Source organism: Ochlerotatus camptorhynchus, unplaced genomic scaffold (genome assembly GCF_037179485.1).
Source record: "Ochlerotatus camptorhynchus isolate MF236.1 unplaced genomic scaffold, CSIRO-AGI_Acam_v1.1 ptg000329l, whole genome shotgun sequence".
In the NCBI taxonomy this organism is placed as follows: domain Eukaryota; kingdom Metazoa; phylum Arthropoda; class Insecta; order Diptera; family Culicidae; genus Ochlerotatus; species Ochlerotatus camptorhynchus.
The window spans coordinates 842728-857640 of NW_027040817.1; the positions used below are offsets into that span (position 1 = coordinate 842728).

At 37.7% G+C, this 14913-nt stretch overlaps 1 protein-coding gene across 3 annotated transcripts in view; it reads left to right on the top strand.

Annotated features, from left to right (window-relative positions):
* The first annotated feature begins 1441 nt into the window (after window positions 1-1441).
* The window catches only part of LOC135708252 (uncharacterized), a 343985-nt gene continuing 330513 nt past the window's right edge, over window positions 1442-14913 (top strand). The window contains exons 1-2 of one of the 3 annotated variants that reach the window (XM_065230250.1): window positions 1442-1864; window positions 9677-11158. In XM_065230250.1, coding sequence (XP_065086322.1) covers window positions 11102-11158 — 57 coding nt within the window. In that variant the 5' untranslated portion in view covers window positions 1442-1864; window positions 9677-11101. The remainder of the gene's footprint in view (window positions 1865-9676; window positions 11159-14913) is intronic. The other 2 variants (XM_065230252.1, XM_065230253.1) reach the window with 2 other exon arrangements.

Genomic DNA, 14913 nt, shown 5'->3' on the forward strand with positions numbered 1-14913 from the left:
AAGTTAGTGGTTAAATATAAACAATGAATAGTGCCCTATACCTTGTAATAATTCCAAATAATCCGAAAAAGCAAAATCTCAAAACTGATTTTATTTCTAACCTCTAAACTTCATAATAAGAGTTTCACATTAATTACATGGAGGTTTAATTTTACAGAAAAGACATGTAAATTTAATGGTGACAAAAAACAACATGTAATTTTAAAATCTCATGTAAAAACAAATTATTTATCTTGTGGTCTTTTTGTTACATCCAATCAGACAGAAAATTACACGTTTCGTTCGTACTGTGAAGGACTAAGATGTGTTCCTTTGATTAGTGAATTCTGTTCACTTAATTTGAAGTTGTCAGTACTAGGGTTCGGAGGTAGATCTTATACCAGTAACCGCCTACACTTGAAAAAAATCGTTGTGATCTCTGTTGGCGTAGGGTAAAAGCACCAATAGCGGAGGAACGTTAGTGCAAGACTCCATAAGCCACTATAGGAATACATTGCACTAACGTACCTTCACTATTGATGCGTTTATCCTAGTTGCCATTCCAAGTACTAGTTTGATGTGTATGAAGTTTTCATACACATCTAATAGGAACTAACGCTTCTAATGTACCGCAACTATAGGAGCGTTTACCCTAACTGATGGTGAACTGCCACCAGATGGGATTGAAGCTTTGTGACCTTAAGTGATAATTGATTAGCGAAATGGTGGTGAATGGCATCTGACGATTCCGGTAACTAATAACAATGATTCCATCCATGTGGACGTCCTCTTTGCACAAGAGCTACACATCGTAATTACGCATTAGATTTAATTAACTTAATTTCGGAAAAATAGAACAGAGCATAACAATAATAACAAAGTTTACTGTAATACATACAATTTTACTGATATCCACTTTTCCTCTTATTTGAATTCAATAGACCTCACATTTGCTACTCACCGCAAGATGGCCAGTGAACATCTGCACCCCACCGGGCCACATTGCTCACATTCGCTCTCTCTCTCCCATAACATCCAATAGCATAAATCACCCTCATCGTCAGCAGTGACAGCGTCATTTGTGGACCACATGTTTCATTCACGCCAGCAGCCACCCCAAAATGAATCAAAACAATCCGTTTTACACTCGCGTGTGCCTGCTGCCAGCATAGAATTCGTTCATTTCATTCATATCCCGGTCCGAGGTCGATGCTGTTAGTTTCTACATCTTCATATCATTGCTCTCACTCTCGTTCGGATCGGAACGGAACCTTATTCATTTCGGAGCATAATTCTCTCGCGTTACCACCGGAAAGTCAGCTGCCTTTTCGGATTGTTCTCTTCCATCATTTTTGGTAGCAGGCAACGATCGCTCGCTCTCTCCCGTGTGCCGTTCTTTGGGCCAACATGCGCAACATGACCCAGTGGTATTGTTGTTTAGTTCGCGTTCAGCCGTGAAACAGTGCGTACACGACGGGGTTTTCGTTACGCGTGACGTTCCGTTCCGATAGCGGTTCTCCCAGTGTATCTTTTCCAGTGTTCGAAAAGTGTGAAGTCTAATGCTAGAAGGACATTCACATCAACGGGCGCGCGCGACAAGATCTGACGTAGCAAACGTTCCCCGCGGGGGTGTCTAGTCGTTGCTGGTGGTGGCCAGTGGTTCCGGAAGGTAGTGTACGAACTTCCGGGGTTTAGCTATACAGCAAACCGTCTCAATGTGCATGCGAATGTGCTAGACGAACGAAATTGTTCCCTGCTGCTGCTGCTGGTGCACCTCCAGACAGCGATGCAAGGAAAAAGAGAAGGTTAGAATAAGTGCATCCAGCAATCTACCACCCACCCACACTCTGCTGCTGTGTGTGAGCATAGAAAGCCTCGGAACAAAGTGAAGATCCTTGTTTGGCGCGGTTTGTGTGTTTTCAGCACCCGATTGTGTCTTGTGGCGAATAGAATCGAGGGGGGCAAAGCATTTGCAAAAGAAGAATTTAATAATATTTTAACATTTCGCACTCGGAAAAATCAGCGAATCCATCGTACACAGGAGACCGGGGGAAAATGTGTGCGTGGGTGTGGGTGTACCGAAGAACCGGAAGATCTCCCCCTCGGTGCTTCAGATAGCTGCAGTGAATGCGGTATTCAAAGTGCCTGGATTGAGCGGTATTGTGATTTCGGCAAAGGTTTCCTCTGATCCACGACACTCAAGGCGTAGAGAAGAAAAAGTCGGGAAGTCGCTTTCAGTTTGAATGAAATTTTATTTATTCATGTTTCGCCAATTTGCCTTCGTTAGGTTATTGTGTGTATGTGTATATGTGCAAAAAAAAATGAAATATTGAATAAATTGCCGATAATACTTATCGTCTCGCGGCAGGGGGTGCCGGGCGAAAACGAAGCCAGATACCTACAAACTGCGGCTCATGGTGGTTGAGAACACAGCCGCAATGAGTGTATCGAGTTCTTGATGTTTCGTGCTTTAGCGGTGCGGTGGAGTGGGTGGTAGAGAGAAGCTTTTATCGTAGTGGAGCCAAGTGAAATAGATTTAGTAGTTTACGGATGAGTTTCGCCGTTGCCAGCATCCCTATGAGTATGCGGTTCAGTGTGCCCGGTCGTGACGAGAAGAATTTCCAATAAATTAATTAATATCGTTACCAAGCTAATGGTAAAATTGGGAAAAGGTGAACGGAGACCGATGGCAAAGTGGTGAAACAGCAGAAAGCAGACTAGGTTCTGTGGGACGTCGAACGTCGGACAACAATGGCAGTGATCTGTGCGTTTCAGCGTTTTTTGTTATAACCGTACAGGACTATCCTCCTGATCGTATATTTCAAATTTGAATACTTGAGCGAACTATGTGGTGGTAAATGCAAAACATATAATGATAGCTGTTACAGTTTTTTTTTTTTGCGTTTCGAATTGCCCTAGGGCAATATCAAGGCTATTAGTAAAATTGGCTCCAACTGGAAATTGATGTACAAAAGTGCAGTCCTTTCATTTAGAAACACATCAAAAGGTATAGAAATAATCTGGATAAAGCCACTCCAGCAGTTATGTTTTTCTATGCATTAGGATCGAAAGGAAATGATCGAAGAACTACAACTTTGTCATTTATCAAAGAATGATTGGTATTTGTAGGTTAGGGTGCTTCATTTTTAAAAAAGCGATGCATTTCTGATAGGCCACCCAGAAGTTCGATTCATAAACCCCAAATATGAGCCTGTGCAAAAAAAAAAATACAAAAATTGATGAAGGCTTAGGGGTCGTGCCAATGATTTGAATTTTGTAAGGAGATTTCGGGGAGCTAGTAAGGAAAATTAGGGGATTCATCTTTTGTTGAAGTTGTCCAAACGATGAAAAAAAAATGTGGTTGTCATGACAATGTTGAACAAGCCTGTTTTTGTTGTGATGAAATATGCGTGGTTGTCTAACAGATAACTTCCCTATTATGTAATTTGTTCGTTTTTCTATATTTCTTGGAACAACAATAGGTTTTTTGGTCATTGCCATAGCAACAACATATTTAATTTTTCAACATTTGGACAAGTAGAGGCTAAGTTAAAGCGATATAAGTTAATTTTAAATTCTCCCATAGTAATTCCCAAACAAATTCCAAATCATTAGCGTGACCTCCAAATCATTATCAATCTTTACCAATGTTTGTACAGGCTCATATTTTAGGGTTAAGAATTAATCTGGAGGGTAACCTATAAGAAATTAATTTATTTTTTTCATGATTTAGGTGTTTAGAAACATTTAATATGGTCGCCACTGAGCTAGTTATAATCATTTTAGTCCTTGAAAATACCTTACAGATTTCCTTCAGATTCCAAGAATCATAATTCCAAAAAATAATTAAATTTCCAGTCGACTTTGTTAAAAAAACACTTGGAAATACATTTTTCCAAAACTTTAAAGTTTATCATGCTTATATCCCGACGATTGTCTTTCGCATTCAATTAATTGATCTTCAATCGCATTCAATTAATTATAACCAAATAAGATTTTCCAAATTTATCAAGATTGCTTCTCCTTAATTTAAAGAGAGATTTTGAATGAAAAGATGATCAAATAATGCTGTTCCATATTCACAAGGACAGTGTTTTCAAATGTTAAACAAAGCTCGTTTTCAATAAAGGCTGAACATATCGTTGCGAGTAACCCATAAGTCTGATAAATAACCTTTTAACTATGAAGGTCTGACATGGGTTAATACAAAACATATAAACCACAGATTTGCCCTATAATTTTGTATTTACATTATTCTTGTAAAGTTATCTTTTGCTTATAAAACATGTATTAGTGTTAAATGAAGTCAAGTAGCCATTTCGAAGTATACCTAATCAAATCTAAAAAAAAAGATTAATGATTATTTTTTTTTAGATGCGGGACTGAGATGGATACAAAGATTTTTAAGAAAGGGTCTAGCAAATTTGGATAAGGTCTAGAGTGCTTATTTAAACTTAAGGCTTTAAGACGTAAAGGGAAGATACAGGATAGGCTCCAAAATATATAGGTGCAAATCAAGGGGTTATTTCATCCACATGAAAATAATTTTCCAAAACCGATTTGGTGATATTTTAGAACATCTCAAGGGAGCTTCCTTCTTCTTACTCGCTTTTCACGCTTCTTTCGCGAGCGTTTCCACAGTAATTAATTTAGAGCTTTCCACAGTAATGAATTTAGAGCTTTCTTTGCCTGCCAATGCATAGATGTGTACATTGTGTGGAAATAACAATGATGCTCTGGTTGATGATTTTTAAATTTTGTTTAATCTTTATTAAATATCTTTAATAAATATAGAAAAAACAATGATGCAAGGAAAAGTCCAGAAAATTCGCAGCTTGTAAAGATGTCCTAGACAGGTTCGGGATTAAAACCCGCCACCCTTAGTGTTATACCTTTGACAGATATGATTGCTGTACCATTGTGTTCCTTTAATTCCGCAACTTGGTGAACAAGCTAATGGAAAACTAATGCTAAAAAAAAGGAATAGGGTTAATGTCCCTAATATTAGGCCAATGGAAACATTCTAAAGTAGACCAAATTGGATAAGTTTTTTGTCCAAATGACGGAAAAATATTAAAATTGGAAATTTATGATGCAAAGGCCAACATAAGAGCCATTTGCCTTAGGTAGGTTATTTTCATGCGAATTTCGATAAACATTCTAAATGATGTGACGACTGTAGGAAATGCAGAGATTGGAACCCAGCAGCCCATTGCAGCAGAGGTAGGTTACCTTATTGAGGAGGTTCTTGTTGGCATAACCTCAACCAGGAATCCATGCAAGTTGACAGAAATCTGACCTTAATCCAGGTTAAGACAAAAGCAAGTAGCCACCCAGAATGGAAATGTTTAACTTTGGTTCTATGCACCATTGGAAGTACTCATAATACATGTATTCTGAGAAAAATTTCAAGGGAATTGCAAGGAGAGCTTCTGAAAATTCTAAGGAGTGTTTCAAGTTAGATCTGAGTAGAATTCCAAGATAATTCAGATCAGTATTCCATGTGGAATTTGATCACAATCCTTGGTTAATCCTAAGAAGAATTCCAAAGGTTTTTAGAAAGATTTTTAAGGGGATTCTGAAAGAAATTTTGATGGAGAATCTCAGATAATTCTAAACAAATTATAAATTTCTGTCTGCACAGGAGGGCGAAGGTTAAAATCACTCAGTTCATGGACAGCCCCCTAGACAAAACATCGACTAGGATTCCATGGAAAATCTGTAGATAATTTTCAAGGAAACTCTGAGATAAAATTTGCGATGAACTTCTAAAATATACGAGGCATTGAATTTCGTGTAAATTTTAAGAAGAATTCTATGGAGCATTTTATGGGAATTGTAAGTCATATACCAAGACAATTCTGAGGTGTATTCCTAGATAATACTAAGGTAAATGTAATGGGCGCATAGAACTAAATTCTGAATATTACTGGTGAAATCAACATTCATGCACTTATATTTGTATTCACGTTAACTAGCAACTTGCAGGACATATTTCATTGAAAAATTCATTTCATGAAATGACTCATAACTTTACACGATCTTTAATTTTTGCTTATGTATGATATATGACGCTCCATTTATGTGCATCATATTGAACAGAAATTTACAATCCTTTTTTGAAGCGAGGTATAACCTGAGGTATAACGTAGGGCAGTGGTGCTCATCCACAGGTCCGGGAACGGTTTCTGCCCGTGAACAGTTACATATTTTTGGGTAACGTGTTTCTCAGCAACCATTTATTTATTTATGACTAAAAAACAACTGGTGTCAGTCTCTGTAAACCACCGATTTCGCTGAACATGCTATAATTAGTTCGCTGTATGGGCAGGGGCAGCATTGGGGATCCGTCCACGGCAGTTTACGTAGCGCGTATCTCAGGAACAGACTCAACTCTTTCGACACCGTTGTTGTAGTGAGGAGTCCAGACAACCGAGCAGTTTTCTAATTTGGAGCGAGACAAGGAGCAGTACAACGGTTTAAGGCATTAGATATCCGTGAAGTCTTTGGCAATCCTGAAGATAAACCCTAGAATTCTGGAAGCTTTATCGACGGCATGCGAGGTGTGCTGCTTGAAATAAAGTTGTGTATCCAGAATCACACCTAGGTCCTTAATTTGGCTGACGCGCTCAATTTCAGTGCCTAACAAAACATACTTGAACATAATAGTTTCTTTCTTGCGCGAAAAAGAGATATCTGAGCATTGGGACGGGTTAACCTCCATACGATTCAGAATACACCAATCAGCAAAAGCGTTGTCAGCTGACGTTGAAGGAAGCAACAGTCTTCAATTGTGTGAATTCGTAGGAAGAGTTCAAGGTTATCTGCGTAAGATAATCGAGGTCCCTCAATTACCAGATTCACGTCGTTGAAGTAAATCAGGAAAATCAGCGGCCCCAGGTGACTAACCTGGGGTATGTCGGACGTGGCAGCGAACATACGGAACTGGTGATCACCAATGACAACAGTACGATAGCGATCGGTGAGGTACGACTGAAACCATTGCAAAAGGCAGCCGTGGATACCGAGCCTGTCCAGTTTGCGATTGATTTACGGTGATTCAATTTGAAGATCGATGAATTGAATCTTCTGAACCGAATTCACACTGTAACCTGGTTGTAAACTTGATTCTTAGACTTGTTGTATAATCCCAACCAACTCGTCAACCGAGCAAAAATTTCGCAACTGAGCCAAAAACAATTCAATATGCTATTTGACTTCTCACTTAGACTGTTGGACAACCCTGTTAAAATAAATGCGATGTTTGCACAATGCTACCAGTTTAGCAGACTTTGACTCCGTTCATTTTAAATCAAAACACACGATACAACCGAGCATCAATCGAAACTGGTTGTTCAATAATATTGCAGATTTTATGTAGCACATAGGACTGGGTTGTTCGATTTGTTATCCAATGTGCGATCGATCATTTTGACAGCCCATAGAAGCTTGTCTAACTCAAATCTGTTGATCAAGCTGCGCTTCAACCAATTGACCAAATATTGTATCCAAAAGCCCATCTTTGTAAACAACATTGCTTACAAGTTGCTCCTTGCATGGAATGAAATACAAGTTTATGTGAATGAATGTTTACATCACAATTAAAATTTTTTGCTGTGTAGTCCATACTTTTTGACAAACAACCTAATTGCAAGCCACTTGGAAGCCATAACGGAATTGGGGAATCAGGTCGAATAACACTTGGAAAAATGGGTCACTGACCCGAATGTCGGAAGGAATAGGTAAAATTGTTCAGGAAGAAAACTTGGCTCGAACATTTACTTTAAAATCTCAAAAATGAAAACTTTTAACGATTCTGGGACTTACACAGTTGTTGAAGTTTCGTGATTCACAAATTTTAACAGATTGTATAATTAGTGTTTTAAAGAGCTTTAATACAAATACATGTTCTGGACAGTTTTATTTTTCTCCTATTCTGGACATGAAAACAGCAAGTTGGAGATTGGAAAAAATGTGGATATTTTTTTTTCTAAAACTTACGTGAAGATAAAAAAATGACCTGTTTCCATGTTTCGAAAAACTTACAAGAACCTGGACTTCAATCCTTCAGATCCTAAAAATGTCCTTGAAAAATTATCAAAACCAAGAACATAATTCAATATTATGGAGTTTAGATAAGAACAATATATACACAAAGTCTCGTTTATGAAGCTTAGAATAATTCTCAAGATCGCAGATTCAGAAAACAGCTTTAGGAACTAGATTAAAAAATCATGCACATTAATTTAGCAAAATTATCGTGATCAAAGATTTTAGAGAATATAAAAAGTTATGAAACATGATTTTCTACGGAATTCTGATAGGACATGGGACAGAAATAGGAAATCCATTCTTCTGATCTGCGCTAAGTCCTTGGATGTCCTGTTTATGTCCTTTATATATATGCATATAATGAAGGTATCAAATCGCAATAATCTTGAAATTTTGCTACGATAGAATGGCCTTATTCATTCAACTCTAAAAGAGCTAAAATTCTTGTAGTGAAGACGTATGGGTCAATTCCATATGGCTCTTGGACGTTAAAGTAAACTTATGAGACTCCTGAATCAAGTTAAGAGATGTTGGGCCTTATTACGGGTGTCACTACACGGTGATTAGGAAGTGATACTCAGAATAAGAGCCGTGATTGCTGTACAAATCAAATGGGAATCACTTCACCGTGGCGACAAGTGACAAGTTTTCACCGTGAAGTGACATCCGTAATAAACCCCGTTGTGGATTAACTGCAGTGGTTATACTCGCAATACTTGTAGGAATTCTCTATTCTGGGGCAATTATAGTGGGCTCACGGGAGCTCCTGGGACAACTTATGAGTCTCATCAAAAATGGAATTTGAAGTTGAAAGTCAAATATTATATTCCAAATATACTAGGTTAACGCTCCACTAGATCCATCTCATAGATCAAAAGGTTTGGCTTATATCTGATGGAAATAATTTAATTGTAGTAATTCAGCATCTTTTTTTTTTTGTGGTCGCCGGAAGATTTTTCAAAATAATTTATAATTTTTATGATAACTTATTTTTCAAATAAAGGTTGTTTCCCCATATGCATTGTGTATTGTAAATCATCACGTGATGGTTTTGTACAAGAATATGCGTTCTTAAAAAAAAACTTGATTGTACGCTGCAAACCATTGCACGAACTATCATTACATTTGCTCTATGAAACATGTGCATAGGATGAAATAAATTTTACCTTACATTGGATGTAAGAGAAATTGCTTTGCGTGTACAGGTTATTTGCATCGATGATAACAAAATTTAATAATAATGAACTAACATAAACATAACACATTGTTTGAAGATGTTTCAGAAAAAGGCCATTTAAGAACTACTCTAATTATGAGCGGCACTAAATTGCAAAATAATCTTTCATTTAGTACCACATCTATCCAGTGTTTAGGTGAGGGACGCGTAAACAATTAGTTTCCGTTCAGTTCAATGGGTGCCAATATAATTTCATATTAACCGTTTTTTATTGAAACGCATTGCACTGAAAGCAGTGTAAATACTATCAATGAGGGTTCTGCATCTTTTCCCAGTATCACTTATACCGCTGTGAATCAGTATATCGCTTATGCTTTGCCAGTTACCACCAGAAAACAAACTGTAACTAAATCCCTGCATCACAACGTTATTGGTGTTCCATTACGATGATTTCATGCGTATTTACAGGTGTTTTGCGGAGACAAAAGAAAATAAATACACGCAATCAGTGAACCGGGAAATAGTGAGTGCCAAATAAACAAACAAGAAAAAGCCCAAAAAATTTGTCATAAACTAAACTCATGCCGTCAAACAAGCCATTCGGTTGTGAACACACAGCGAACAATGGAAATTGAAACAATGAATTTCCATCCCATTGGATGACGGCCCGAGTGGAAAGCCAGAAGAAAATTAGTGAATTATGAAACATCGAGCTTAATGAAAATTTGTTCCGACAGTGTGTGATTTTTATCGCCGTGCGAGTGCGCCACAGCGTTCATTGTTGTGCTTATTTGTCTTCGGTCAGGTGAGATCTGTTTTGCCTTGGGCCACAGTAGTAAAAAAAAAGAACGAAAAATAAAAGCGTGTCCATTTCGCTTGCAAAATTAATCACCATCGGTCTGACCGGATTGCGAAATTAAAACTCTCCACTCTGTCAACCAGATCGTGGTATGAAGAAGACGCCAGCTCCTCCGCGTCAGTGTCCCCCACTCGGAGTGGCTTTATCCGGCCGGAAATAAACCACAATATCCCGCTACAAAGCCGGTTCCAATCTCGGCGGGAGAAATTACATGTCGAATGGTGTACAGATTAAAAAAAAATCGAACAGTCACCACCGGAAATTGAGTCCGCAGATTTCGGGCTTCGCCGTGTCGAGGCCTCCAGGAGAAATTTCACGCATCGTCAGGTTTGATGTGGGGACCTATATGTCTCTCGGCCGGAATGACCAATCCGGGACACGACCGTAGTACGATCGTTGCGGACTGCGATGAATAATTAATTGTGGCTCATTTATTATTGACGATGTCTGGACCCCGGCTATCGGAAAATATTTATTCCGAAGCAATGCTTTCGCTTAATTAAAAACCAAACAGTTAAATAGTGTGAGTGAGTGAGTTCCATAGAGGCCAAATACAGTAACAATAGCAGTGGGAGGACGAATAAAACAACAGCAATAAAATATTCTGCACTTGATCCATCGAACCGCCCCCGCCTCGTAATCATTCTGAAACAATCGCCAACGGGGAAAAGTTGGACATTGTGCGCCGTGAGATGAATGTGATTGATAGATTCGGAGCAGCTCGTAGCAGATAGCATCCCACCGACCGTCAATCGTTCAATCGGCGAATTCGCCGAGTGAATAAAAAATACCCTCCATACCTGAAGCTGGGAAAAAGTGTGCCAAAGTTGATCCGATTATTCGTTTCTGCTGATTGGAAGTGCTAAATTAATTGATAATCAAGGGAAATCGACGCGTGTGCATGAATGCGAAAGTAACCCAAACAAGCGGAAGAAAGTGAAGCGAAACATAAGTGCCAACTTTTTTTCACCGGTGGTAGAGAGTTCACCGAATCCACCGAGCCAAACAGTCGGAAAACAGCCACCGGAAGAAAAATGGTGGATATTAGCTCAATTATCGAGGGATCCGTCAAGTTCCGTGACGGCAAAAAGGTTGGTGTTTCCATCAGCTTAATATATCTGACTTTTTTCCTAGCAGTTCCTTAGTTGTTACTTTGATTAATTGCTGCAAAGACCCAATCTGCCGGGCAGTATACATATCAGATAGCGTATTTTCCTGGAATTTTAGCTAACCATGAGGGCATAATCTTTTCTACACAGCAATCTAAACTAGTCAAACGGGTGCCCACGCCCAGCGATGTGTGTGGTTTCGCAAATCAATGCGGTTCGGAATGTGACCGTAATGTTTCGCGTGTTGTTCGCGAACCACTTAAGATGATTGATAGCGTTCGAGGCATATCAAGGATGGTGTAGCAATACCGAAACATCTTGTTGGACTATGGTTGAGTGTATCAAAGCATTCGCCGATTTACCAACCGCGATCTTCATCATCATCAAACGGGTGGTGTTGGTTTCCATTCGGTAGTATACTATTATTAATTGAAGCTTCAAGTCGCTACCGCCACCATATTAAGGGACTGTGGAGGAGAACCAATAATGGAGATCAATTTACGAACGTGGGTCAGCGAATTGAAATGTGTGAATGCACCTAACTTCGATTGATTCCACTATAATCTACACATGCAGATTTGCATTAACTGCTGGCATACACAATTTGCAGAAATGTCAGTAAAAAAGAGGTATATTTGCTGAATCACGGAAAGTCGTTCGCTGAATCTCAGCAAGCAAACGTCGTTTTTAATTGAGATTTCAGCAAACAAATATATTGTTTGGCTGTGTAAATCTTGACAAAAACACTCAGTTTTGTCTGTAACATATTCTCTTTTTACTGATTCGTTTGATTACATACGGAGATTTCTTATGGTATTTTATAATTTGGGTATGAATGTTGCATTCAACAATTAACAGTAATTCAATATAACAGAATTTTGTTTTTAAACCGAAGGGTTTCATCCGTAATCTTCACTCTTATATTTTCTTCCTGTTCGACACACCACCTAATTTCAGAAAAGGCAATCAACATGCATTTGATTACCTACAGTTGAGGGATTAATATTTGCTGAGTAACTTATTTGCTGAGTTATTTCAGGATATGAGCCAATGAGAGATATTGTAGTTAATAATGTTACCCTCAACGAAATTTTATATTCTCTAAATATATTCGATGCATCAAAGGGTGCAGGACCAGATGGATTGCCACCAATATTCTTGACATCAGTATCGCAGGAGATAGTAAAGCCATTGTTCTGGCTGTTCAACTCTTCTATCGAATCCTGTTTTCTACCTGTCAATTTGGAAGGAATCGCATTTGATTCGAATTTTCAAAAGTGGAAAAAATCAGACGCAAAAAAATACCGTGGAGTTGCTATATTGTCCTGCATTCCTAAACTCTTTGAATCTATAATAAATCAAAGTGTTTTTGCACAAGTTAAACATTTAATTACAGGCAAACAGTATGGTTTTGTTAAAGGAAGTTCAACGACTACTAATCTGTTGAATTTTGTAACTTTTTCTATTAACGCAATGGATAAGTGACATTATGTTGAGGCACTATATACTGACTTCAGTAAAGCGTTTGATAGAGTTGATATCCCTCTTTTGCTATTCAAACTATCTAAGTTAGGTTTTAGTCAACATTTATTAAAGTGTAATCAGTCATAATTGACCGGTAGGACACAAAGAGTTAGATTTGAAGGAGATTTGTCGTCAGTAGTCAATGTAACATCTGGTGTGCCACAAAGTTCCCATCTTGGACCATTACTATTTATTCTATTTGTTAATGATGTACAGCACATATTGAATATTCTGAATGTCTCAAAATATGCAGACGACATGAAACTTTTCCTGAAAATTCGTGAAACGTCTGATCTTGTAGTATTTCAACAAGAAATTGATAACTTTTACACTTGGTGCACAAAAAGTTTATTAAAGCTTAATGTGAAGAACTGTAATTCCATTTCATTTACAAGAAAGAAAATTATTAGGCAAGAACATGTAACAATAGGACAAAACAGAGTTGAAAGGTTCAATCAAGCTAGAGATTTAGGTGTTATACTAAATTCAAAGCTTTGTTGAACATTATAATAACATTATCTACAAGGAAAGCAACATGCAAGGGTTTATTAAAAGATTTAGCTTTCATTTCAATGATCCATACACAATCAAAACATTATACGTTGCATATGTTAGGCCCGTCCTTTAGTACTGTAGTATAGTCTGGACTCCATATCAAGATACTCATATAAACCGCATTGAATCAGTTCAAAAACAGTTTCTATTATTTGCTCTAAGAGACAGAGACAAACCAGCCCAAGGCTAAAAGTCTCTATAATAAAAAAAAATGCTCTAAGTTAGGCTGGACGAGTTTACCCTTACCATCTTATGAGTCTCGATGTATTTTGATCAATTTGGATGCACTTGAAGAGCGATGGCAGTTTTCAATGATGGCTGTTATAAACGATGTTGTAGCACAAAGAGTGAATGCCACAGAGATTTTAGAAAATCTAAATTTTTATGCTCCAATTCGTTCCTTAAGGGGAAGCTCACCGGCCCAAAAATAAAAAAATATTTTCGGTACGTTTTTATTTTTCTAAAAATATTGGGAAAAATTATCAAAAATCCAAGATAATCAGTTTCTTCCTTAGATTTTTGTCAAAAATTAAATGCAAAAAAAAAATTTCTATCCCATCATGAAAAAAATTGGACTCTCAGAAAAACCGAAAAGTTGATGTTTTGTGGTTTTTTGAGTCCAACTTTATGCCATAATGACTTATAAAAAATGTTTTTGCACGTGAATTTTCTTTGAAAAATTAAAAAAATATGTGATTTTCTTAGAATTTTGATATCTTTTGCCAATATTTTTAGAAAAATCAAAACGTAATTATTTTTTTCGGAGCGGTGAGCTTCCCATTAAGAACAAAGTTGCGACCTATCACAATCACGATTGCCAAACAGCTGATGGTAGTAACGCTTTGTACATTCTTATCAATGTGCTCGTCGAAGCTCTCTCCATGACCATCCATCAAGTTGACGAAAGAAGTAAAAAGCAACTGGTTAATGTCGTCTTCGGTTGTGATCCATCACCGATCTGGTCATTCCCGACAATCACAACACTCATTTATGCTTGTTTTGAAGCAGTTGCTGCTTTGCTTGCTTATGTGAGTGTGTTGGTGAGTGAGCCCAACAGATTCCGTTTAATGTTGCCTACTTTGTTTGGAACTCACACCTGCCGAGACGAACTTGGAATGCGTAGGCATTGTTTTCATTTTCTTCTGTCGCTTCGCTTTTTCTCATGATCGTACTGCAGAAGTCTTCACTGTTTTCGTTGTGCTTTTCATCATCAGCAGAAAGTGTAATGTTTTGCTTCTGAGCAGCGACCATTACTGGTGATTGTTGTTTGCCATGGCTCTACCTCTACTGCTTGACAAAACGTTCTGTCAGCGAAAGTCGGTTGATGCGTTGACGAGTGTCACGTGAGTGTCATGATATTTTGCATCACTGCTTAAGAAAAAAGAAATATGTTTTATATTAACAGCCAAAGAACAAACAATGCCAGGAACGCGCCTTTAAATAGAATGATGTCTTGTTATAATGAACTTTATGAAAAAATTGATTTGAAAATGAACAAAAATGCTCTTAAAAAACGTTTCTTTTCGAGGATAGTCAGATATTGAAAATTATAATAGATGTTAAGTATTTTTTTGTAATTTAAACTGGTTTACATTTGATTGACGACGAATAAATAAATAAATAAATAAATAATGAGATGCAGTTATTTCATATGAAAA